This window comes from Equus asinus, chromosome 3 (genome assembly GCF_041296235.1).
Source record: "Equus asinus isolate D_3611 breed Donkey chromosome 3, EquAss-T2T_v2, whole genome shotgun sequence".
Taxonomy (NCBI): Eukaryota; Metazoa; Chordata; class Mammalia; order Perissodactyla; family Equidae; genus Equus; species Equus asinus.
This window is the reverse complement of record NC_091792.1, coordinates 144181599-144209076: the sequence shown is the minus strand read 5'-3', so window position 1 is coordinate 144209076 and position 27478 is coordinate 144181599. Positions and strand designations below refer to the sequence as shown.

General features: G+C 37.8%; 1 protein-coding gene across 1 annotated transcript in view; it reads left to right on the top strand.

The window, feature by feature from the left end:
* The window catches only part of LOC106829631 (cytosolic beta-glucosidase), a 104641-nt gene that overhangs the window by 19250 nt on the left and 57913 nt on the right, over window positions 1-27478 (top strand). Inside the window, exons 2-3 of the mRNA XM_014838847.3 lie at window positions 16049-16276; window positions 26150-26946. Coding sequence (XP_014694333.1) covers window positions 16049-16276; window positions 26150-26946 — 1025 coding nt within the window. The remainder of the gene's footprint in view (window positions 1-16048; window positions 16277-26149; window positions 26947-27478) is intronic.

Sequence of the window (27478 nt, the reverse complement as noted above, 5' to 3'; positions counted from 1 at the left end):
GCTGGGTCCCTCCGCTAAAGGCCTCCTCTCCTGCCAGGCAGCCCTCTGTAAGCTGCTACTCTCTACAGGATTTGGAAACTGATTCTGTCCCTATTCCCTTCCGGGGTGCTAATGACTTCCTGCTGTTGCAAGCTCCCAGGTACTGCATCATGCCTTGTTGCTTTCCCCAAACCCTGCTCACGCCATTGTAAAAGGTCCTTTTATGAAACTTTCCTTGATTACCCAGTTTGAATGCCATCTGTTTCCTGCTGGGACCGTGGCTGATACATGTAGCCACTTTCACTGGCAAAACACAGTCTCATTTTGGTATTTAGAATAATTAATCTGTGAAATAGTTAAAACTCAAAATCTGACTTAGGGTTAATTCACTTGCCTAGCTATACTGGAGGGGGGATGTGGTCATCATCTTTCCCCCCTGCCTCACTTATTTCCCCTTGTTTACCAAGGCTGCTGACCTGGTTGAAGGCAAGGTAATAAAAAGGAAAGTTCTCAAGGTGGTTTCACAACCTATGATTCGGGCAGATCTTTAGAGCTGATTCTTTTTCTCACAGCCATGTCTGTGGCTTCTTCAGAGACCTTCCCATTGCTGGGTCTATGTATCCTAGTATCCTAGATGCTGGTGAAACTGTCTGCTCCGGCTCCTCACTTCCTCTCTCCTATAGGAATCCAGCCCCGTACCTCAGCCTCCATCTGTTGAGGAAAAGTCTGTTTTAAAGCATTTAGCTGCATTAAAGATGTTTGTTTTCAGATTTTGCCTTTTCTTAAGAGAATTTTAAAGATGTATCTTTCCTTAAAAGTCATTCTGCTTCTATTTTCTGTTTATGACGAGATTTAGTTAGAATTAAAACCAAGTGGAGAAATTGGCTTATTCTTTTGTTGTTAATCTTTCTTCTTTCCTCTTTTTTTGTTTAATTGTCAGAGAAGGTAGTCTGCATGAATTCTATATTTGTGAATACTTCAGGGCTGTTTGAATAATTTTCTGTCGTTGAGTAACAATCTCTGTCTCTCTTTTGTATGTGTGTGTGTGTCATGTGTATATACACATGTGTTTAGTCATACATGGCCATCTGTCTATAAGAGGATAAATTTGTGAACTATGCTAATCAAATTCTCTCTTAGTCAATTTCTGAGAGTCTCTCACTATATTAGTGGAGTTTTCAGTGTATCCCTGCCTTTATGGCAAGTTTTTTCTTATATATTTCAAAACTCTATTGTTAAATGCACAAAAGTTCATGGTTACTATTTAGTTTAGGTGAACTGTAGCCTTTGTTAATATGAGAATATTTCTCTTTATCTCATTTAATGCTTTTTCTTTGTATTCATTTTTATAAGATATTAATTTGCTAAATTTACTTTATTTTTTATCAGTATTTACATGGTAAATATTTTTTCTTCTTCACCTTGTCTTTTATTCAAACAGGAGTATTTAATGGATTTATGATTTTTATGGTTACCAATGTTTCAACATTTTTCTGCCACATTATTATTTTATATTTTCTAATACAATAGTTCCCTTTGCTTTTTGCCCTTCTCTTCTCCTCCCCCACATTATATTTTTCTTTACTCTTTTTCCCATCTAGTGCAGGGTTTCCCAGTGGAGGGGCTGTCGGTATTTGATCTGGCCATTTCTGGGTTGTGTGTGGCCTGCATTTGGCAGGACCGCATTGTTGGCCCTGCCACTAGACATCAGTAGCACCCCAGTCACTGGGACATTCAAGAGCAACCTGCACATTTCCACATGCCTCCTTCTGGGGTCATGCCACCCCTAAGCGTGAACCAGTGCTCACTGGTTTGGGACTAGGCATACAATTTCTCTTCTCTTGTGGTTATCTTTATTTTTCTAGCTTAATTTTAAACTTACCTTAGTAACATAGGTGCATAGTTTAAAATTCAAATAGTACTGTGAGAGTTATAACACCCAACAAAGAAATGTCTTTTATGTCACTCCTACCTACTTATTTATTTTTCCCAAAGCCAATACTTTTAAGTCTTTTCACTATCTTTTTCTGGTACTTAGTTCTATGCGTTTATATAGCATGCATAAACAGCTATTATTTGATGTTCTAATCTAAAATATAACATATTAACTTTCTGTTACATGAGTTTTTTAAAGCCCGCTTACAGCATCATACTCACAAAGCAAACTTTCTCTTCTCCATTTTTCCTATTTGGTTATTTAACAAATTTTGTTAAATTGCCATTCAGTTTTTAGATCACTGTTTTATGTAACCATTGTGCACAACTGAGTCATCTAACGTCCTGTGATTGAACTGCTTTTCTTGTACAGTTTTGGCCTTGCCTGAGAGTTAATAATTGGCTTTTTTGCTGTTGTTCCTATTCTGTGATTCTTTCACTAATTCCTCCCCACATTGTCTGCCAGAAATGTAAATTGCTTCTTGACATGTTCAAACACATCAGATGCTTTATCAGTTCCTTTATTTTCTTTCTTGGAGACATCTTTTCTGGAACCGTCCATCCTCCTGTGACATGATAGCGAAGTGCATTTCCATGCAGTATGGTCGTTTTCTTGTTACTTTGGGCATTCTTGTCCCTTCTGAATTATCTCTGGGCACGGACCAGTGCTTCTAGATCAGAGAACCTTTGCTCACCACAACCTCAGAGCTTCACATAGAATAATTATGTCTGGTACACTTGCATGTTAGTTGTAAAAATAAACAAATATTTTTGTCTGAAAGCACACCGTGTCATAACTTATAAATGGTAATTGCTTGAATTTTTACCATATTTCACCTTCGAGTAAATAACTTGCAATAACTTACAAACATGAAGATAACTTCTGCATATCTCTGTGAAGCAATGAGATAGCAAACATCAATATTTCTATTTTATGCTAAGCATCCCACACAAAAAGCATTTTACTCAGCACTTACTATTTCTGTACACCATTCTTCCTACTGGAGAGACAGATAAGCAAGTGAAAACTGGACTCTGCCTTGAGAGAGCTCAAAGTGTAAAGGAGGCAAAAGATGTTTTTCAAGATGAGTCAACATGTGTGTCAATCGTACAATGTGTGCACTGAAGAGGGCGTGATTACGGTGGGAGTCAGCGAGTGCTTCCGAAAAGAGGTCGTGTGGTAATGTCATTTTGGGTTTTGAAGGAAGAGTATACACACACACACACACACACACACACACATACATACTTATTTATTTATTTTTACTTGACATGATTTCCTCTGCGTGGAGGACTGAGGACTATATAGGTGTATGTCCTCTCAAAGGGCATTGTCGAGACAAAAGTAAAAGTGACATGACACCGTTTGTAATGATGGCTTGTCAGTCAGGAAGCTAAGGGCCCTGTAGACTAAGTCATACCAGCCCAGACGCTTGATTCTTAATCATGGGCGAGTTTGTAGATATTTCTAGTCAGAATGTTTCCTACACGTGCATATCAAGAACAGGCCACAGAGGGAAGAAAGAAAAAAAGCAGCTGGTTATTTTCTGTGTAAATGTAGCTAGTGTTCACTGCATTGAGTCTAGAAGAGGAAGAAACTAACACTGGTTGAGTACATCCTATCTGCATGTACCCTGCCGTTCACTTTTGCTTTGACTCAGTTGATTTTTACTAGAGCCCCATGAAGTAGCTATTATCCTCCCACTTTACCTACAGAGAAGTCAAGTAAGGGGTAGAGACAGGACTTAAAGTTAGCTATGCCTGGTTTTAGCGCCTGTACTCTTTTCATTGTACTTTGCAGCTTTGGGAGTCTTTGATATTTAGGTTTGTAGGTAATATCAATATTCTACATTTTTGCAGGAATTCCTTCTATGTCATAATATGGTGGGAATTTCAGAGACAATGTTATTTTCTTCCAAATCACTAAAAAATAAAACACAGGAGCTTATCATTTCTTGCCAAAAATATTGCCATAACCTGCTAACTGGTCTTTGGGCCCTTCTTTCCTTCTTTCTCCAGTTCACCCTCAGCATTGCCACTGAATTATGCATTTGCTTTCCCCTCATTGGAGCCACTGTGAGAACTCTTACTCATCTTTCAACACCTGCCTTAAACGTTTTCTCTTGGGCAAGTCTATCCAACTCCCAATAACAGAAGTGATTCTTGAGTGCTTGCTTCTTGACCCTCCTTGTAGCGTTTTTACATGATCTTCATATAACTTTTATCTTAATGTAGTCTAAGAGTTTGTCTGATATCCACTAGGTTGTGAGATTCTCAAAGGAAAGTGGATATGCAATGATTATTTGTGAAATGTATGAAGGTGGAATGAAACATTAATTCACAAAGAAAGATTCATTTTGTCCAGGACTCACCTATGTTATAAGTAAAAAACTTGAAGGAGTTTAACCTGTTGATGTACATATGGGTAGGACTGGTGTGTCATGTTTTGATATTCACAGTTATTAGCTATGTGATCTTGGGAAAGTTAGTCAATCTTTATCCTTTTGTTCTTATCAGTAATAATTAATAGTACAACTTCTAATGGTGGTTTAGTGGTTAAGATTCGGTTTCCATACTCTCAATGTCATGGCCCAGGTTTGTTCCCCGGTCAGGGAACCACACCACCTGTCTTGCTACAGTGGCTGTGTGTTGCTGTGATGCTGAAAGCTATGCCACCACTATTTCAAATATCTACAGGGTAACTCATGGTGGACAGGTTTCAACAGAGCTTCCAGACTAAGACAGGCTAAGAAGAAAAATATAGCCACCCACTTCTGAAAATTTGGTCATTAAACCCTAAGAATAGCAGCGAAGCATTGTCTGATATAACACCAGAAGATGAGAGGCTGGTGCAAAAAGACCAGGCAGATAAAAAAACTCTGAATAAAATGGGTATAGAAGGAAAGTACCTCAACGTAATAAAGACCATATATTACAAACCCACAGCTGATATCATACTCAATGGAGAAAAACTGAAAACTATCCCTCTAATAACAGGAGCCAGATGAGGATGCCCACTTTTGCCACTCTTATTTAACATAGTATTAGAAGTCCTAGCCGGAACAGTGAGGCAAGAAAAAGAAATAAAAGAGATCCAAATTGGAAAGGAAGAAGCGAAACTGTCACCACGTGCAGATGATAAGATTTTATATATACAAAACCCTAAAGAATTCACCAAAAAACTGTTAGAAATAATAAACGAATACAGTAAAGTTGCAGGATACAAAATCAACATAGAAAAATCAGTTGCATTTTTATACACTAACAATGAAGTAGCAGAAAGAGAAATTAAGAATATAATCCTACTTACAATTGCAACAACAACAATAAAATATGTAGGAATAAATTTAACCAAAGAGCTGAAAGACCTGTACACTGAAAACTGTAAAACTTTGTTGAAAGAAATTGAAGAAGACACAAAGAAATGGAAAGATATTCCGTGTTCTTGGATTGGGAGAATTGACATAGTTAAAATGTCCATACTTCCTAAAGCAATCTACAGATTTAATGCAATCCCTATCAAAGTTCCAATGACATTTTTCACAGAAATAAAACAAAGAATCCTAAAATTTGTATGGAACAACAAAAGACCCCAAATAGCCAAAGGAACCCTGAGAAAAAGAACAAAGCTGGAGGTATCACACTCCCTGATTTCAAAATATACTGCAGAGCTATAGTAATCAAAACAGCATGGTACTGGGACAAAACTGGACACATAGATCAATGGAACAGAATTGGGAACCCAGAAATAAACCTTTATCTATGGACAGCCAATTTTTGACAAGAGAGTCAAGAACATACAAAGGAGAAAGGAAAGTCTCTTCAATAAATGGTGTTGGGAAAACTGGACAGCCACATGCAAAAGAATGAAAGTAGACCATTATTCTTATGCCATGCACAAAAATTAACTCAAAATGGATTAAAGACTTGAATGTAACACCTGAAACCATAAAACTTCTACAAGAAAACACGCTCTTTGACGTCGGTCTTAGCAGTATCTTTTCAAATACTGTGTCTGACCAGGCAAGGAAAACAACAGAAAAAATAAACGAATGGGACTACATCAAACTAAAAAGCTTCTGCACAGCAAAGGAAACCATCAACAAAACGAAAAGACAGCCTAACAATTGGGAGAAGATATTTGCAAACCATATATCTGATAAGGGGTTAATATTCAAAATAAATAAAGAACTCAAATGTCTCAACAACAAAAAAACTAACAGACCAATTAAAAAATGGGAAAATGATCTGAACAGACATTTCCCCAAAGAACGTATACAGATGGCCAACAGGTACCTGAAAAGATGTTCAATATCACTAATTATCAGGGAAATGCTAATCAAAACTACAATGAGATATCACCTCACGCCTGTCAGAATGGCTGTAAATAACAAGGCAAGAAATAACAAGTGTTAGAGAGGATGTGGAGAAAAAGAAATTCTCATACACTGCTGGTGAGTATGCAAATTGGTGCAACAACTATGGAAAACAGTATGGAGATTTCTCAAAAACTTAAGAATAGAACTACCATATGATCCAGCTATTCCACTGCTGGGTATTTATCCAAAGAACATGAAAACATGAATGCATAAAGATACATGCACCCCTATGTTCATTGCAGCATTGTTCACAATAGCCAAGACTTGGACGCAAGCTAGGTGCCCATCAAAGGATGAATGGATAAAGAATATGTGGTATATATACAGAATAGAATACTACTCAACTATAGACAAAGATGAAATCTTGCCATTTGCAACCTGGATGGACTTTGAGGGTATTATACTAAGTGAAATAAGTCAAATGGAGAAAGTCAAATACCATACGATCTTATTCATAAATAGAAGATAAAAAGAACAACAAACAAACACATAGAGACAGAGAGTGGATTTGTGGTTACCAGAGGGGAAGGGAGGAGGGAGGAGAGATAAAGGTCATTAGGCACATGTGTCTGGTGATGGATGGTAATTAGTCTTTGGGTGGTGAACATGATGTAATCTACACAGAAATCGAAATATAATAATGTACACTTGAAATTTATATAATGCTTTAAACCGATGTTACCTTAAAAAAAAAAAAAAGACCAAGGAGGGTTCCCCTCTGCTGTACACAGCGTTGCTAGACACTAGGATCGACTTCATGGCCTTAACAACAAACAACATCTTCTAACAGTTATGTGAGGGAAAGAGTGAGATGACCAATGTACGTTGTTGGTGTAGGACTGACGGGGAGCTAGCACTCAATACATGGCCTTCACTGTGAACAATGAAATGTATTATGAAATTAGTGTTTTAGATAAACAATAGATAAAATAATATTTATAACTTGTGTGTATAGTATAAAAAATAAAAATGATATGCACATACTCGTCATATTTCTAAGACCCATCTCTAATATTGTCTCTTTACCCCCTGTCCAGAGGTGTCTACTAAAATGAATTTTGCATTTATTAATTCCTGTCTTTTCTTTATGGTTTTAGCACAAGAGAATGTATAAATAAACAATTTATTATTTAGTTTTATATGTTTTGGACATTACAGTCGTCCCTTGGCATCCTCACAGAATTGGTTCCAGGACCTCTGCATATATGAAAATCCGTGGATGCTCAAGTCCCTTATATAAAATGGTGTTGCATTTCCATATAACCTATGTGCATCCTCCCATATACTTTAAATCATCTCTAGATCATTTATAATACTTACCACAATGTAAATGCTATGCAAATAGTTGTTATACTGTCTTGTTTAGGGAATAATGACAAGAAAAAAAAGTCTGTACACGTTCAGTACAGACGTAATCATGTAGGCCTTTCCATCTGCAGTTGGTTGAATCCAAGGATGAGGAACCGGGCATGTGGAGGGCAGACTGTATATAATTGGAAATATATCGCTTGTTTTAAGAACTTGCTTTTTCCTTCTCAATATTATATTTGAGAGATTTATTTATGTTGATCTATAGAGTTGTAGCTCATTCTTATTCCTGCATAGTCTTTCAGTGTGTTATTATTCTACGGTTTATTTATTCATTCATTGATTCATTGTCTTGACAAAGATAATTTCAGTGTGGTTTTTGTTGTTGTTGTTGCTGCAGTCGTGGCTATATATGTCTACTGGTCCACATTTGTAGAAACAGAGTATAGGCTCATATGTAAATTACTGACTTTTGGTATATGTGTTTCCTCAACTTTACTAGATATTTGCACATTTTTCTCCTACCAGCGGTGTGTAAACATTCCTGCCATGCAACAATTTCTCTAAGGCTTGATATTGCCCAACTTTTAAATTTGTGCCAACTGTGTGGGTGTAGAATGGTATCTCATTGTGGTTTCCATTTGCATTTCCCAGATTTTTAATGATCTCTTGTATTTTTAAAAATGTTTACCAGCCATGTGTTTCTCCTTCTGTGAAGGAACTGTTCACGTCTTTTGTCCTTTTTTCTACAGTCTTGTCAGTCTTTTTAATTGAAATATCCTCATGTAATTGTGGATTTGCTTAGTTTTTGCAGTTCTATCAGTTTTTGCTTCATGTGTTTTGAATCTCTGTTATTAGGTGTATAAGCATTTAGGATTGTAAGTCCTCTTGATAAATTGACTCCTTTAATGTTATGAAATGACTTTCCTTATACCTGGTAATATTCTTGCTCTGAAATCTACACTGGTATTAATATAGCTACTCCAGTTTTCTTTGATTAGTGTTAGCATGGTATATTTTTTTCATCTTGTCACTTTTAACCTTCTTTTGTCTTTATGTTTAAAGTGGATTTCTTGTAGGCAGTAGAGAGCTGAGTTTCGTGTTTTTATCCAATCTGATAATCTCTGCCTTTTAGTTGGGTTGTGTAGATTCATTTGCATTTAATGATATTATTGATATGGTTAGGTTTAAATCTGCCATCTTGCTGTTTGTTTTCTGTTTGTTCCATCCGTCTTTTATTCTCACTTCCCTCTTTTTCTGTCTTTTTCAGGTTATTTTTTATGATTCCATTGTGCTTTCTTTGCTGGCTTATTAGCTATAACTCTTTGTTTTGTCATTTTAGTGTTTCCTGTTGGATTTATAGTACACATCTTTAACTTGTTACGGTCTACCTTCAAGTGGTATTATACCACTTCCTGTGTAATCGAAGACTTACAATGGCCTACTTCCGTTTCTTCCTTCTTGGCTTTTGTGTTACTGTTGTCATAAATTTTATACCTATATATGTTATAACCCCTATACCTATATGTTATTATTTTTCTTTAAACAATAAATTATCTATTAAAGAGATTTAAATAATTTAAAAAATCTTATATAGTTTCCTTTTTCTGGTGCTCTTTGTTCCTTTGTGTAGAGCCATACTTCCATCTGGTGTCCATTGCCATCTGCCTGAAGGACTTTCCTTAATTTCTTGAAGTGAGGGTTTGCTGGTGATGAATTCCTTGAACTTTTGTACGTGTGAAAAAGTCATAAGCATTCATTTTTGAAACATTTTTTCCAGGTATAGAATTCTAGTTAGGCAGATTTTTTTCCCTTTCATTATTTTAAAGATGTCATTCCATTGTCGTCCTGCTTGCATTGTCTTTTGACAACAAATCTGCTGTGCTTATATTTGTTCTTCAAAATATCATGGGGCCGGCCCCGTGGTGGAGTGGTTGAGTTTGCACGCTCTGCTTCACTGACCCAGGGTTTCGCCACTTTGAATCATGGGTGCGGATGTGGCACCGCTCATCAAGCCATGCTGAAGCGGCATCCCACTTGCCACAAGTAGAAGGACTCACAACTAAAAATACACAGCTATGCACTGAGGGGCTTTGGGAGAAAAAGGAAAAATAAAATCTTACGAAAAATTATACACCTTTTTCCTCTGGCAACTTTTAATGTTTTTCTCTTCATCACTGGTTTTGAGCAATTTGATTATGATGTGGTTTGGCTTATTTTTCTTCATTTGTCTTGTGCCTGGGGTTCATTGAGTTGGATCTATGGATTTATAGTTTTCATCAATTTAAAAAAATTTTCAGCCATTATTTCTTCAAATATTTTTTATGTCCCCTCCCTTTGTTCTCCTTTGGTGATTCCGATCTCATGTATATTAAGCAGATTAAAGTTGTCCCATAGGTCACTGATCCTCTGTTTATGTTTTGAGTTTTTTTCTTTCTGTGTTTCGTTTTGGAAAGTTTCTATTGCTATGTCTTCAAGTGCACTAATCTTTTCTTCTACAATGTTCAATTTGCTATTAATCTCATTCAGTGTATCTTTCATCTCAGGCATTATAGTTTTTATCCTTAAAGTTCAATTTAAATTTTAAAATTAAAAAAAAATTTAATTAAAAATATTTTTAATCTTCCATATCTCTACCTATTTTTACAACTGTATTTATGAGTGAGATTGGCTTATAATTTTTCCTTTTTTGTAGTGCTATTTTCTGGTTTTGGAATCAAGAACATTCCACCCACATAAAATGAGTTGAGGAATTCTTCCTTTTTAATTTTCTGGAGTAATTTGTGCAAGAGTAGAGTTTTGTTTTTTAAATGTTTGATAGAACCCAGGTTAATTAAAATTTCCCATTATGGGGATGGACTTGTCAATTTTGGTTTTTAGTTGTGTCAATTTTTGCTACACATATTTTGGAACCAGATTCTTAGGTGCATACATATTTAAAAGAGTGTTGTCATTATTTAGTGACCCATATCATCTCCAGTAATACTGTTTTTCCTTGGAGGTCTTTTGCTTTTTTGGGGGGGGGCAAAGGGACAGGGATATCTTTTTCCATATTTTGACTTTCAATTTTTCTATATTCTTATGTCTTAGGCGTATCAGTAAAGAGCGTATGGCTGGATTGTTTTTTTTTTTATATCTAGTCTGACAATCTTTGTCTTTTGAGGAGTTTAGTCCACTGACTTATATTGTTATGAGTGATAACTTGTATCTTGTCCTACCATCTTATTTTATGCTTTTATTTTTCTTGCCCTTTCTATGTTTATTTTTCTGATTTTTCCCTGCCCTCTTTTTGGTTTATTTAGTTTTCCCCAGCTGGCATAATGGTCAAGAATATCAGCTCTGGAGATCAACTGTCTGAGTTAGAATTTCAGCTTTAGTGTGTACTAATCTGGCCAAGTTACTTACCCTCTTCATTTCTCAGTTTCCCTATCTGAAAATGGGAATAATAATGGCAGTTACTTCACTGTATCATTGGGAAGGGTTGATATATGTAAAATGCTTAGAGAGAACCTGCTATAGACCTTCCTATGGATGTTTTTATAAATTCCATTTTTTTCTTTAAGTGCCTACTCTAGAAATTTTGACCTGGATACAAAAATGTAATAGATAAAAATGTCCATATCTTAGGTCTCCTTCTGAACAATATAAGAACCTCCCACTTTTGGTGACTTTGTCTCCTTTCTCCTTGTCCCACAAGGCCATTAAAATTAAAGCTTAGTTCATCTGGGTTGGCAGATGCTCTCAGGACAAAAGCCTGCTTCACTGCTCACTTATGCCTGTGAATTTCCTCTCTCACTTTGTTTTTGGGTTACCTAACATCCTGCCAGATCAATGGTGCATTTAGAAGTATATTTCCTATGTTTCATCCAGCAATTGTAGCTGTTTAAAGGATGGCTCAGGGTATGTAGTCCACCTGGACATGGTAGTCTTGTTCATCAAAAAGGACAGTTATACTTTTAGAACATGGACAAAATTGCAGCCAGAGAAAACCCCTAATGAACAAGTGAGTTAATATCATTCATTCAGCAAAATTTACATTAAGGTGTCAATAAGTACCAGCCACTATATATTTTTTTAATCAAAATTTCTATGATAGTGGTAATTTTCAGTTCAAATTCTAGTTTCTCTCTTTTTTTTTTAAGATGCAAACTAATTTTTTTTAAGGTACACTTTTTTTTGGTGAGGAAGATTGGCCCTGAGCTAACATCTGTTGCCAATCCTCCTCTTTCATTTTTTTTTCCTCCCCAAAGCCACAGCACATAGTTGTATATCCTAGATATAAGTCATTCTAGTTCTGCTACATGGGATGCTGCCACAGCATGGCTTGATGAGCAGTGTGTAGGTCCACACCCACGATCCGAACTGGCAAACCCGGGCCATGAAAGCAGAGCTGGCGAACTTAACCACTATACCACCGGGCCAGCCCCTGTAGTTTCTCACAGAAATAATGTTGCTTAGATATGCTTCATCTAGCTAGTATACATGTAGAATGAGCTACTTCACATAAGTACATTTTTCTGTTAACCGACATTTACCTTTTAAAATTGTCAAAATTTGTTTTAGGCACTACAGAAGGAGTGCCTCCCAAAATGTACGGATTGTGGTGTGCCCTTCTTAAGCCTTACAGATTGAGTAGCATGGGCATCAGTTGACTCTTCCTTCATCACTCAGAGTCGTTATTACTAAGTGCAGTTCAGTGGAAGGACTTAGGCTTCAAGATCAGGCAGATCTGGATACACATCTCGGCTCTGCTACTTGGTAACAGTGTAAATTTAGATAAGTCTCTGATTGGTGATGTGGTGAGGCCTGCTGGTACTGGCTCACCAGTGCCTGTTGTTAAATTTTCAGCAATTTTGTGAGTTGATTCTTAAACACAGCCATTATTAAAAATTAAATTATGGAAACTTACAAGTAGGTGCTTTATCTTAAAAACAAAGGTAACAAATACTCCAAATCATTAATTCTTAATTATTTTATTACATTTTATTATCTATGCCCTTGAGGTGATTTACATTTCTTGTATCTGTAGAAAATACTATATAATGGTGTAGTACTGCTTATCTTTTCACAGCTCTGTTTTCAGTGCTATCTCATTGTTTGCTTGAAATTAGCTGTGATGGAAGTATTTACACCACAGAAATCGGCAAGTGCTACAAGTCAGTATTTGATTTATTGTTTTGTTAATTGTCTAGGTCTAAGAAAATGTTAAAGAAAATGTTAGTAATGCAGACTAAACTTAAAAGTGTGTCATGTCTGTAATTGTTAGATCGTGAGTAGGACAAAACGTTTAAGGTAATATTCTTTCAGTGTTTGAAAACTATTATCCACTTCAGCAAAGAACTGGCTCATGTCCCTGATGAACAGTGAAATTCTGGTACATCTTGGTTGTTTTCCTTTCATCTTGCCTTTTAACTTTAGCAAAAATATCAGCCAACATTCATGTGAGAACTACACACATTTGTCAGGTTGCAAGTGTAGGTCGGCTACTAAAATAAAAGTTTGGCAAAAATCTAAAAGAGAGTTCTATGAGGATCAATTGGCCATATGGAATTTACAGAAAGAGCGTTGCATGTTATTATTTGGAAATTGTATATTACAAATCCCTTATATCAATAAAATTTATAACAAACATGTGTACACATATAAGTATATATATATATTTTTAAACATATAGCCAGTTACTATTTACTAGCACATCACTGCCTAAGTTCTCTGGGATCAAACTTCTCCATTTATTAAACATTATCTGAAACTATGAGCACCGTACTTGACCAAAATTGTGTTTTAGTGTTCATGCCTGTTTTATTCTAAGATTGAACACCAGAATTCTTTTTCCTCCATGCCTCTAAACCACATATATATAGATATAATTTGCGAGCCATTGGAATATATAAACCTTTTTGCCACTATGTTACATTGCTCCAGAGCACAATACTTTTTAACATGCACGACTTCTTTGTATAGGTATGTAGTATCTTACCTTGGTATCAGTGGTCATGTTTGCTTTGTCACAGCTTATCCTTTCAGCAGTCTCTCCCATCTCTCCATGATTCCTTCCCATAACTTATTGCTTATGCTGCCTTTTTGTTGGACTAGTGACTATATTTAATCCTGTTAGAATTGTGCACAAAATACGAGTAAGTAGATGCTGAATGAGGACCTTAGAGACCTTCCTATAATTGCCGTAGTCTACTTTACTCCAGCTGTGACCTCCTTTCTTATATAAAAATCACTATGAAATATTTTATGCATATAAGAAGGACTTTGAGTAATAATAACAATAATAATAAACAGTCCCTCCACACACATTTTACCCAGTTTAAGAAATGAAACATGAGATGCAATCACAGACACCGTATACTCCTCTCTGGTTCCATTTCCCCCCTTTTTCTCCCCAAAGGTAACCATTAGCCTAATTTTATTATTCCCAGGCGTGTTGCCATATGTTTACCTCATATCTATATGTTCAGAAGAACCATGGATTGTTTTACATATTTTTAAATACACAAAACATGATAAACATATTAGATACATATTCTTTTTTAAATTAGTAGACTTTATATTTTAGAGAAATTTTAGGTTTACAGAAAAATTGAGCAGAAAGTATAGTTATTATATAATCCATTCCTTCAGTTTCCTCTTCTATTAATATCTTGCATTAGTGTGGCATATATGTTACGATGGATGAATGAATATCGATATGTTATTAACTCAAGCTCATAGTTTATGGGTTTTGACATATGTATAATGACATGTATCCACCACAACAGTATCATACAGAATAGTTTCACTGCCCTAAACATCTTCTGTGCTCCCTTGTTCATCCTTGTATACATTCTTTTGAATCTTGATTTTGTGTTGTTGTTTAACATTATAGTTTTCAGGGTGTCTTAGTCCATTTGGACTGCTATAACACAACCACAAACTGAGTGGCTTACAAACAACAAACATTTTTTTCTCACAGTTCTGGAGGCTGGAAGTCAGAGATCAGAGTGCTAGCGTGGCCAAGTGAGGCCCTCTTCTCCATCACAGACTTCTTGTTGTATCCTTACATGGCGAAGGGGCTGGGGAGCTCTGTGGGGTCTCCCTTATAAGAGTGCTGCTCTCATTCTTGAGGGTTCTACTCCCATGACCTAAGCACCTCCCAAAGGCCCCACCTCCTAATAACATCACACTGGGCATTAGGATTTCAACATACGAATTTTGGGGTACACAAACATTCAGACCATAGCAGAGGGTTATCTGTGCTCTGATTCATTCACTTTAACCGTTGATTGGTGTTTCCTCTCTATGGATATGCTTCAAATTAATTATCCGTTCTATTGTTGATAGGATGTAAAGTGTTTCCAGGATTTTGTTACTATAGACATCTCTTTCTCAATAATCTCATATACGTAATCTCTTTGTGAAAATATATTAGTGTTTCTCCATGGTATGTACCTAGAAGAGGAATTAGGGAGTTAGGAGATTTTTAAAATTAATCCTTTATACCATAAAATGGATTCTAACTACTATTTGAAACAAAATTTCTATGTGAACAGATATTCCAAATCTAATGCGATTTTTATTTTCTGTTCCTCTAATGTGCAACACTGTCTCTTACCTCTGGGTTAATAGGATCCTAGCTCTTCTTTTCTCTATCCCCCTCACTCCCTACTTCCCAGCAATTCACCTTGATGATCCAACTTTTTCTTTAGGTTTCTGTCTAGAAGTCACTTCTGTAAGAGACCTCTGACTCTGGCCCACATCTGGATAAACACCCCTCCCTGGTTTTCTTGCAAGGGCTTTTACAGTGGCTGTCTTGCAATTGCCTATAACTAAGTTCTCCAAGATCAGAAAGCACAGCAGAGTTCATCCTGGTATCCCCTGTGCTCAGCACAGAGCCTGACACATAACATTTGTTGAATTAATGGAGGTATGAATGAATGACTATAGGATACCATTACCATGTCAGCAATGGCAGAAACTAGCACCTCCCCACAATAATTGCCATCACAATCCCCATCGTCAGATAACAGGAGAATAATGCTCAAGTGTAGAGGGCCAAAGATAAGTTTCCAAGACCCCATCATGCACATCAAGGACAAGGCATGTCAGTCAAGGCTAGGAGAAATGTTTACAAGGAGGAGATATTTTCAACTCAGACATTCATAAGCTGGGGCGTGCCTCTGTTTACCAGCTGGGACATCTTCAGATAATGAACCATGAAAGCCTGCTATGTGACGGCACTATGCAATAATTTTTCATTTGCCACCAGTAAGCTTCAGGGATCAAGGACAGCTAAACACATAACCCACTCATGCATGTTATTTTAAAGGCATATTTTAAAGTTATAAATATGGTACATTGAGTTAACGAGGTATGTCCTTTTGCCGACAAATATTTACATTCCACATCTGCCTCTTGATGTCAAGAGTGTAACCATTTCATTTTCTTCTTTTTCTCAGGAGGCTGGGATGCAGATGGAAAAGGCCCTAGTGTCTGGGACACATTCACCCATCAGGGAGGAGAGAGAGTTTTCAAGAACCAGACTGGCGATGTAGCTTGTGGCAGCTACACTCTGTGGGAGGAAGATTTGAAATGTATCAAACAGCTTGGATTGACTCATTACCGCTTCTCTCTTTCCTGGTCACGTCTGTTACCTGATGGGACGACAGGTTTCATCAACCAGAAAGGCAAGTGTTTCTTAAAAATAGAAGGTTGCAGCTTTAATTCAAGGTTATTGCTGCAGTCTGGCATAATTAATCCAGTATGCTATTCTGCAGTGTAGCTTTGCAATGGCAAGTTTTTAGAGTGATCACAGGATAAATTTTTTGAAATGGGTTTGCACTAGCTTTCTCAATAATATTCCAGTTTCCTTTAACCAGAGATCTTTGTTGGGAGGGGGGAAATAGTTGGGCAATGAGGGAGTTGGAATAAGTGTTTTATTTCTGTAAGTAAGATGTTGTTTGAGTGTTAACCTGAAGGTGAATTTCCAACAGTTGTGTATTTAATTATTTTCAGTTGTGTTACACTGTGGTGAGTATGAAAGCCCTGCAGAACTTGAGAAGATTCTGAGCTTTTCAATTGGACATGACTTAGTGGAGCTAATTAACTAGCACAGAGGTTAGCACCAAGGCACCTGGAGTCCACTTACTTGGGGTTGAGTGCCAGCGACATCGCTCACTATCTGTGGAAGCATCTCTTGGTGCCTCAGTTTCCCCATAACTAGAAGGGGATACTCTAATCGTCCCTACTTCAGAGAATTATTGGAAGATTAAATGAAATAATCTTTGTAAAACGCTTTACACAATAGCTAGTATATCATAAAAGCATTCAATAAGTGTTAGCTATCATTTGTGTCATGCCTTGGAATTAAAAAGACTACAGCTCTATTTGAAAGTCTGTTACTAATGAAGCATTTTACATACGTTTTCTAAAAGGTGTAATTATCACGTTTTACAGAGCTGTATGTCCAAATCCAGACATTTTGTAAATGGTGGATCTGGAATTTAAAGCTAAGGTCTGGCTAGCTCCTTCCACACAACAAGGTTGGCCAACAATGACCTGAGGGCCAAATTTGGCCTCCCACCTATTTTTGTTAATAAAGTTTTGTTGCAACACAGACACACCCAATTTATTACATATCATCTATGGTCGCTTTCCCACTACAAAGGCAGAATTAAGTAGCTGAGACAGAGACCGTAGGAACTGCAAAGCCTCAAATATTTACTGTCTGGTCCTTTATGGGAAAATGTTTTGTGACCCCTGCATTAAAACATAATGCCTTCTTAATAAAGAACCTTTATTGCTACTTTGTCCTGGAAAAGATTTCACGCCACTCCTAGGGTTGGGACCAGAGGAGGCAAGTGAGGTGCCTCAGTGCATAGTTTAAGGAAGTGTTTACTCTCAGGGCTCACAAGTGCAAGATGGGCACTTGCAGGAGCCTGAATGAAGACTCCTGCCTGCCTCACCATACTGCCAGCCTGAAGAGTCCTCATTGATACTAATGGTTTTTTCTGAATAAGTTGTCTCATTTCCTACATAGTAAGAACAACCTGTGATAACAATTCTTTGGGACAATTGTGCGCTTCCAAAGCTCATTTTATGTAAGATGGGGTAATCTTTACATTGTGAAATGGAACCATAACCCATGGACCCATGTATAGCATATGGCCTTGAGTAGCCTCCCCAGATAGGGACAACACAAGATTAGAAGGTGCATTGCTTGATTCTAAAGACATTCGTCCCTGTGACTAACTGCTGGTGGTTGAATGTCTACTTTCTTGACATCACTGGCTGGTTTTATTTTTTGACTTCGAACATGAGTTAATTTGTTGTTCAGTTTAAAAATGAACTCATAATTTTCTACCTTCCTAATCCATCATCTGTACTTTCTCTTCTCTCTGGCACCATCATACTCCAAAGGTCTAAAAACTAAGAGTAATCTTTGAATCTTCTCTTTTCTTTGCTTTCTACATCTAATTGGCTGCTAAATACAATCTATTCTGCTTATGTCTCTTTAACTTCTCCCTTCCTAGCCATCTTCTCTGCCCCTGCCCTAGTTTAGGTGTTTACTATTCTCATCAAGGACTTTTTGATATACCCTTGACAGGTCTACCTACTGTCACTTCCTTTCTCTGTCCTTTAATCTTGTACAAAATGCCACCACAGCAATTTCTCTAAAGCTTTGCCCAAGTCATATTGGCTTGCATCATCTCCTGTTAAAAACAAAGCAAGATAAAATTTTTTTCAGTCACTTCAAGCCTCAATGTACAGTCTACGCTCCTTCATATATCATTCCAGGTTTTATTTTACTTAGGCATAACTCACCTCTGAAGCATTACAAGCTGGAATTCCCCCATGCGTATGATCCATGCAGTTCCTCCACGCAATTCCCTAAGCACACAGCCTGCTGCTTATTAAACATACTGTGCAATTTGCCAGCTTTGGAGGAATTTTCTTATATTCTCCCTCCTGCCTGGAATGGCCTTTCCTTAACTCCCAACTGTACCTGCTGAATGTCCATTCTCCCCTTAAGGCCTAGCACAAATGTTTTCTCTTCTTTAGAGTCCTCTTCTATTCCAAGACAGAAGATAGTTTTTTTTCTGTTCCCACAGGACTTTGTGAAGCTTTTAAGGTATTTCTCACCTTATTGTATCCCATGCTATACTGTGAGCCCCTTGAGTTTAATTCAGTTCAACAAATGTGTATTGCGTGTCCAGGACTGTGCTGGATACTCATAACATAGATATAAGAGAATCCCTTGAATTGCCTACAGTGCAATGGGCAGATAATTCTGCCTTGTTCACCCCTGAAACCTAGTCCAGCGCCTGGCAGGGAGGAATTCAGTACATATTTACTGAATTTAACTGAATTAGGTCAATGACAATCATTAAAATCACTCTAAGGGAAGTCATGGTGTGTTTTATCGAGCACGTGGTGTGTGTGGTTCCCGCTTTTGCTGATCTAAGGCTCCTAACAGCCCTATGAGTGAGGGGGTGCTCAAAACAGGGAAAATAATGGTAATCTGGGGTGTAACCTGGGCGTAAATTTGCCAGGATGATAAACTTAGTTGGGGCTGAGTTCGACCTGGGTCTGTCTGGCTTCAAAAACCTAGTATCTAGTCTAGAGCCATTTACAACCTCAGCAAACGACATGTGCTCTCTGAGCTATGACTTCCCTGTTGGTAAAATGAAGTGGAGGCATTACATCAATAAAAACATTTCCACTTTTCTAGTCTGTGATCCCAGAAGTTTGGAATTTTCACTGAGCTTCCATTTGGATGGTAAACAACAGAAAAATTAAACAAACAAACAAACAACCCACCAACTCATAATATAGGTCCGTAAGCCCTTATATGAAATTCTAAAATCCAAAAGGCTTTGAATACTGAATCTTTTTTAGCAAGTTTAGTTCTAAAATTAATTTGGTAGCAAAAGCTGGCCTGAATTGATGTGAAAGTTTTTATCATCTCAGTTTATTCCACTTGGTGAGAATATTTATCTGTTTTACTAGAGAAATATTAAGGGACACTGACCCAGACCTATGGGGGATGTTAAGCTTAATAGATGGTATTTACTCTGGGTTTCCTTTCTAAAATCCCCAAATTCTAAACACATTTGCTGCCAAGATTTTCGGATAAAGAATTATGGACCTGTACCAATATGTCAACACATCAAGCTATTTAAAACCAACTTAAGATACAGAAGTTCATGGGGCACACTGTAGATCAGTAACCCAAGAGCAGGGTAGCAGAAAAGCTGGAGGTGGGTGGCCATGGGAGTGGAGTCATGAGGGCCTTCTAAACAACGTGGAGAAATCACTCTTGCATATCTCACTTGGGGATCACATGCCCCCAACACTGAGCTTTCTGCGTTTGGCCTCAGCTTTTGTAAAGCCATAGCTGATTAATATTACAGACTTTCCATGAACAAGAGGGCACTGGAGGTGCTTCCAGGAGGCAGAATTTCAATAAGCACTTGCTCGCTCTTGTGCAGTGATCTGTTGAAGCCATTGGAACTGTTTTAACTTAGAAAGGCCATCATTTGTTTTTTCTGTTTAAACATTTTCTCAAAGAGCATGTAAAGAATAAGAAAATCCTTGTCACTATCTTTTCCAAGGAACTCCCTATTTTAAAGCTTGATTAGAGGACATTTGGAAACTTGTAAATCCTGTGTTCCCAAACTGGAGGAATATTTTACAAAATGGAATTCTTACACAGCCTTTCTCTTTCAAATGTCAAGTTTTCGAGGTTTAACAAGAAGAGATTGATCTGGCAGCTGAAATCACATATTTCTGTATTTCTCAGCTGTTCAAGTGCATTTTCATATCTGCCACAGATGCAAATTTCAGATGATTAGTAGGAGACCCAAGTATTGGAAATTAAAAAAAAAGAATGTTTATGCAAAATTTCTTGTTCACTTTAAGATTTAAAATATGAGGACACTTAGCAGTAATGATAGTTAAATGTGGTAGGCTGAATAATAGTCCCCTAAAGATGTCCATATCCTAATTTTTAGAAATTGAATATATTATCTTTCATGGTAAAAGTGATTTTACAGATGTGGTTAAGTTAAGGATCTTGAGATGGGGAGATTAGCTTGATTTATCTGGATGGTCCTAATATAATCACGTGGGTCCTTATAAGAGGGAGGCAAGAGGATCAGAGTCAGAGGGAGAAGATACAAGAATTCAAGCAGAGGTCAGAAAGGAGAGAAGACGTTACACTGCTGGTTTTGAAGATGGAGGAAAGAGCCATGAGCCAAGGAATGCAGGCAGTCTCTAGAAGCTGGGAAAGGCAAGGAAATGGATTCTTCTTGAGAGACTCCAGAAGGGCCACAGCCCTGCTGACATATTGATTTCAGCTCAGTGAGAACCATTTTGGACGTCTGCTGCCCAGAACTCTAAGATAATAGATTTGTATTGGTTTAGGCCACTAGTTTGCAGAAATCTGTTACAGCAGCAACAGGAAACAAATACAGGCAGTGTGCCGAGAGATCCTAGGGCAATGAGAGAAGTGGTGGTGTGAGTCCAGAGAAGAGTGAACCTAGAGAGTTATCATATATTTGACACATGGTAGGCACTCGATCAAAATTAATTCTACGTTAAGACATTTGTAGTTTGACTAGGAGAATTCCAGTTTATTTTCTGTATTGAGACATCATCTTTGCAAGTCTCAGCTACCTCCTCTTCTAAGGGAATTTCTCCGTTTCTTTGTTCTACATGGTCCTGCTCCACTCCTGGCCACAGCTGACTGGATGAGGGAAATACTCTGTGACATATAGTTTGTGTAACCTCAAAAAGATCATCTTACCCCATTCTCTTCCTCTCTCAGGGATGTTTGGAGTTGAGGAGCTGAGTGGCTGAGTTGGTTGGTGGTTGGTAGTAGGGCAGTACATCAGCTTTGGCAAGATGGGTGGCCGTTTTGAGACCATAGCAAATTGGGTGCAAAAGGAAACTGGTTCTGCGAGAAGGAGAGGAGCGGGTGGATGTGTTGAGAGAAGTTGGGATGGGAGAGACCAGTCTTTCCTGAGAGACAAAGATTTTCTCAGCTCCCAGCTTCATTTCCCTCCAGTTCCAGTTGTAATTATTTTCTGTCTGCGGGTATCTGACGTCTCTCTCATTTCAAATAATGCCCACTGCATCCCACACCAACCAGCCCCCTGCACCTTATGCCACTTTTATAGTATTTGAGTTAATCTGAGTGGGTTTCTTTTCCAAAACCCTTTTATCCAAAAAGAACTTTAACTCAAATATGCTTCATATTTTCAAAGATAAAATACAAAGAAATGGGCTTAACTGAAACAGAGGACATGGTAGTAACTATAAAAGAAGGCTATGGGAGTCTTAATACTTAAAGTAATCAATCCTGTCCTAAATATCAAGATGCAGAGCAGAGTCCAGGTAGTCTTTCAAAGTTTCAAGATCCCTAGATAGGTAACAGGTGATCATTTAAAAATACACATTAATGCTTAGAACTAATTGTTCTGAATTGTACCAATTTGATAAAGCTTAAGAACCCTTTGACGATTTGTTCTCACGAGGTGGCACTATTAATATTCCTCTTTTACAGATGAGTCAACTCGGGTATAGAAAGGCCAAGTGATTTGTCCATGACCTTTTGACTGAACTGCCTGACTCTGGAGCTCTGCTCTTAAAAACCTCACCTCACTGCATCATGGGAAAGTTTCATTACAGCCCCAAATAAACTGTACAAACCAGAAGTAAAATGCTCAGTTATGAGATATTAAATATTACTTATGCAATTCTTTGTTGCTCTGCCATACTGATGAGTGAGGAACAATTTTACTTAATTTTTTTTATCTTCAATTCAACTGAGGAGTATCATGTTGTTTGAATTACATTGATTGCCATCATTAATGATTGTGCCATATCTAATGATGCTTACAAGAGATAAATCATTGATTCCTCCAAAAGTGGAAAAAAAAAAAAAGAATCTGATATCATAAATTGGCTCCAAAGTAGGTAATTGTTAAGGCTGGTACAACAGAGTCATCATGTTGCTGGTTCCGAAACATTAGCAAACGTGGAAAGTGGAATGTCATAGTGAGAACAGTTCAGTCTTTGTAGTGAGACAGGCTGGGTTTAAACGTTGTTTGTGCCATTTGAAACATTGTCACATTAAGTCTGGTACTCATTCTCTCTGAGTATCAGTTTTCTCCTATGTTTATTGAGAATAAAAATGCCACCTCTTGGGTTTAGCTCTAGGATAATACAAAATGCATGACATCAAGTACATGTAGTATGAATGCAATAAATGAAAGCTGATATTATTTTTATATTCAAAGCCAATGGAAGGAGTTGGCTATGAAAACTTTAACACATACCAGTACTAGGGTGGTTCCATCATACCATCTTTAGATGCTCCATTTTACAAATGAGGAACTGTGGGCTTACAGAGGCCCAGAGATGGGATGGTGAAATGCTTTTTCATTGAGAGAGAAAAGGAAAGCTTTATAAATTTTGGTGATCGTATTAGCTTTCTATTGCTGCTGCAACAAATTATCACAAGCTTAGATGCTTATATAACACAAATTTATTACCTTAGAGTTATGTAGATCAGAAGTCAGACATAGGCTCACTGAGGTACCTCCAGGACTGCATTTCTTTCTGAACGATTATGGGAGAGTGTTTCTTGGCTCATTCAGATTGTTGGCAGAATTCAGTTTCTTGTGGTTGTAGGACTGAAGTCTTCATTTCCTTGGTGGTTGTCAGTTGAGGACAAATTTTCAGCTTCTAGAGGCCACCTGCATTCCTGGGCTCATGGTTCCCTTCTTGCATCTTCAAAGCCAGTAATGATGGATTGAGTCCTTGTCATGCTGCCATCTCTTGAGCCTCTTCTATTGTTGCATCTTTCCCACCCACTCTTCTGCCATCCCCCTTTCCTTCTAAACTCTCACGTGTGGTTAGATTTGGCCCAGCTGAACAATCTAGAGAAGCCTTTCCATCTCAGGATCCTTAACCTTAATCACATCTGCAAAGTCCCTTTTGTTATGTAAAGTAACATATTCACACGTTCCATGGATTAGGGTATGGTCTTTGGTGGGGGGGAGGGCAGGGAGCTTATTCTATCTACCAGTGAGTAATGGCATACAAATGAGCCTTCCAAGTATGGAGTTGTTAGGCACGATTCACAGTGTTCCAGTTTGCAAAATAAGTGAGCTGTTGTTAAAAATATGCACTCTTACAGACAACACATGACCTTACATAATTTGGCTTCTTCTTACCCTGCTTACCCCTCACTTTTCTTATTCCTCTTCTGCTTAACTATCCACTCTTCTTATGGAACTTTCATTTCCCAGAAAGAGCCATTCTCTTCTAAAAGAATGAATATACAAACAATGGCCTGACTATACATGACAATAAAACTCTGACCCATATAAGAAATTCAGGAAGCTAATCCATAACCTCTGAAGCCATTGCCCCAGAATACTCAGAACTTGGTCAACAACTGCTAACTTCTTTAGTTTTTGCTTCCCTGCCCCTTACTTCCAACTCAGCACCAACCAGAGGAAGCCAAATATCCTCCCCAAACCAATTGCACAGAACTCCTGCTTCTACTTAGTCCGCCTCCAGCTACTCCAATCAGAACACATTTGAAGTCTTCTCCCTCCCATCTTTGTTCACTATAAAGCTTTCCCTCTTCCCTGACAGCCTTTGAGTATCTGCTAAACACAAGTGATGATGGCTGACTCCCTTGCTGTTGCAAGCTCTGAATAAATGAACTGTTTACAATGGGGTGGCCTTTGTTTATCTCTATACCTCCTTTGGCCTTTTGCATGTTTGTTTCTCCTTTTTCTCTTCCTGGATTACTCTTTCCTCCTTGCCTTATGTGGATAAGCTACCTTCATCTTTTGAGCACCACCTTAGATGTCACTAATGACAACAATAACAATAATAATTATTAGAATGATAGCTAACCTGTACTGAGCCCTTACCTTATGCCAAGAACCGTTCTAAGCATATTCAGTTTATCGACTCATTAAATTCTCACAATAATCATTGAAGTAGGTTTGTATTATTGTCCACATTTTGCAGATGAGGAAAGATAATTGAGAGAGAGAAAGTAACTTGCCCAAGGTCATGGAGATAGTGGTGAAGGAGTTGGGATAGATTTTAGGCAGCATGGCGCCAGAGTTCACCTTTGAAGCCATTATGTTACATTGCTTTCAGAAAAGATTTCCAAATGCCCTGAATTTTGGGTGGGTACTCCTTATATCATATGTTTAAAGAGCAGCTGTACATTATCTTTACTAGTAGTAACTGTACTGTAATTGTTTATTACTTTCTCTGTAGTCCCTACCAATATTTAAGCTCCCTAAGGTCAAGGAGGATGTTTATCTCACTTGTGTTTGTAAGTCCAGCACATAGCAGCTCTTCTATAAATGTTTATTTAAGGAATGAATAAATGAATGATTGGATGAATGAACACATGCAAAAGTTTGAATATTATTTTTTTAAATTGGAGGATACTAAGTTAAAAAAAAAAAAAGGAAAGAGACCCTACTTCTAGGAAAACTTTGAATGCAACACAATTCTACCTATAAATTTATGATAATTATCCAGGAAACAATCCCTCAAAAGAGAGGACAGCTTCTCTCTTTGAGGCTTAGCTTTCCTTCACACTCTTGCACATAAAATCACATGAAGTACTCATATCAGCCTTGCCTCGGAGAATCTCTTCAAAGTAAAGATTCATTATGAGATTGGACTCAACATCTTCTTGGCATTGGTTTCTGAGGCAGAGCAACGAACTTAATAACATTCTTCAGAACTCTGCCACAATCCTGAAATCTCTCTCACATGCAGTGCTGGGAGAATGAGCTGAGAGCCAGGAGTGGCCGTGTATTCCCAGGGACTGTGTCAGAATTTTAGAGTAAACTCTCTAGACAAGTATTCCTTAGTGTCCCAAGCCTCTAGCTAACTTTTCTTGTAACCCACATTCTGGGACAGATGATGAGCTCTTGCTCACACTCACTGGATCTCCTTTCCTAGACTTGTGAGACTGATAGGTCTGGAGATGCACTAGGCAGTCATCTGGTTCAATTCCTTTGCTTTATATTTAATACCATTGAAATCCATTCATTCATTCAACAAGTATTTATGGAGCATCTACTAAATTTCTAGTACTGTTCTAGAACTTATGGATCCAGAGATGAAATAGATAGACAAGGTCCCTGCTATCATGAGGCTTGTATTCTAGTGGGGGTAAGAGACAAATCAAGCATACAAACAAAATAATTTCAATAAGTGTGACAATAACACAATGTTGTGTGCTGGTGACTTGCCCAAATGTATCCCTTTGACAACACACAGCTTCCACAATCGTATCAACCTATCACATGTCCACTTTCTGATCAGCCAGTCTTCCTTGGAATTTTTCATGTTTCCTCCTAGCCTTTAACTGACTATATGTAGGAAGTAATAGACCTTATTTTAAATAAAAATTTCTTGGGAAATTATTCCTGATGCTTTCCTGATCCTAATTTATTGTCGTCATACTAAAGTAACTTTTCTTCTCATACTTTCTTTTTCTTTTCTCTTAGGAATTGACTACTACAACAAGATCATTGATGATTTGTTAACTAATGGGGTTACTCCCATAGTGACCCTCTACCACTTTGATTTGCCTCAGGCCTTAGAAGACCAAGGAGGTTGGTTGTCAGAGGCAACCATTGAATCCTTTGACAAATATGCCCGGTTTTGCTTCAGTACGTTTGGGGATAGAGTGAAGCAGTGGATCACCATAAACGAGCCTAATATTTATGCCATGCTGGGATATGAGCTTGGCATATTTCCTCCTGGTGTACCTCACTCAGGAACTGGAGGTTACCAGGCAGCTCATAACATGATTAAAGCTCATGCCAGATCCTGGCACAGCTATGATTCCTTATTCCGAAAAGATCAGAAGGGTATGGTGTCCCTATCAATTTTTGCTGGCTGGGCAGAACCAGCAGATCCCAACTCAGTATCTGACCAGGAAGCTGCTAAAAGAGCCATCTCTTTCTGCTTGGATTTCATTGCTAAACCTATATTTATTGATGGTGATTATCCTGAAGTTGTCAAGTCCCAGGTTGCCTCCATGAGTAAAAAGCAAGGCTATCCATCATCAAGACTTCCAGAATTTACAGAAGAAGAGAAGAGAATGATCAAAGGCACTGCTGATTTCTTTGCTGTGCAATATTATACGACTCGCTTAGTCAAATACCAGGAGAACAAGAAAGGAGAATTGGGTATTTTGCAGGATGCGGAGACTGAAATTCTTACAGACCCATCTTGGATAAGTCTGGATTGGGTCTATGTGGTGCCATGGGGAATACGTAAACTACTGAAATACATTAAGGTAAATGCACAATTTGTTTGTGTCCATGTATGTCCAAATAGGTGGAGATGGGAAGACAGGCAGACATATATGAATGTGTGTATAAGAACGTGAAAAAAGAATGATTTTAGGCAATAGCATATACATTTGTTGGCCGGGGGAGAGAAGATTAGGATTTAAATTGGTGAGGGGTAACCAGCTGATAAAGGGCTTCAAAACCGTGGTCAAAGTTAGGATGCACTGTTAAAGTCAGTTATGGCCATAAGAGTAGCTGGGACATGGTTTTCAGACTGGTACCACAACTGTGATTATTAAAAGATGCATTAAGGGTTGAAATAGCTGGATCCTTTTTGGGTCTCTGTTATTCTGGATGATAGCCAGATAGCTGAAATTAAAATTTCAAGGTATCAGTTTTCAGAACCCCTTCTGTGGAGGGATAGAGAGTGTGGCTGCTGGAGGGACCAAGGGGTTAAGGAGCAGTGACAATCAGCAGATGCTGATGGAAGAAAGATATTTCTGTCTTCTCATTATAATAAGAGTCATTTGATTGTCT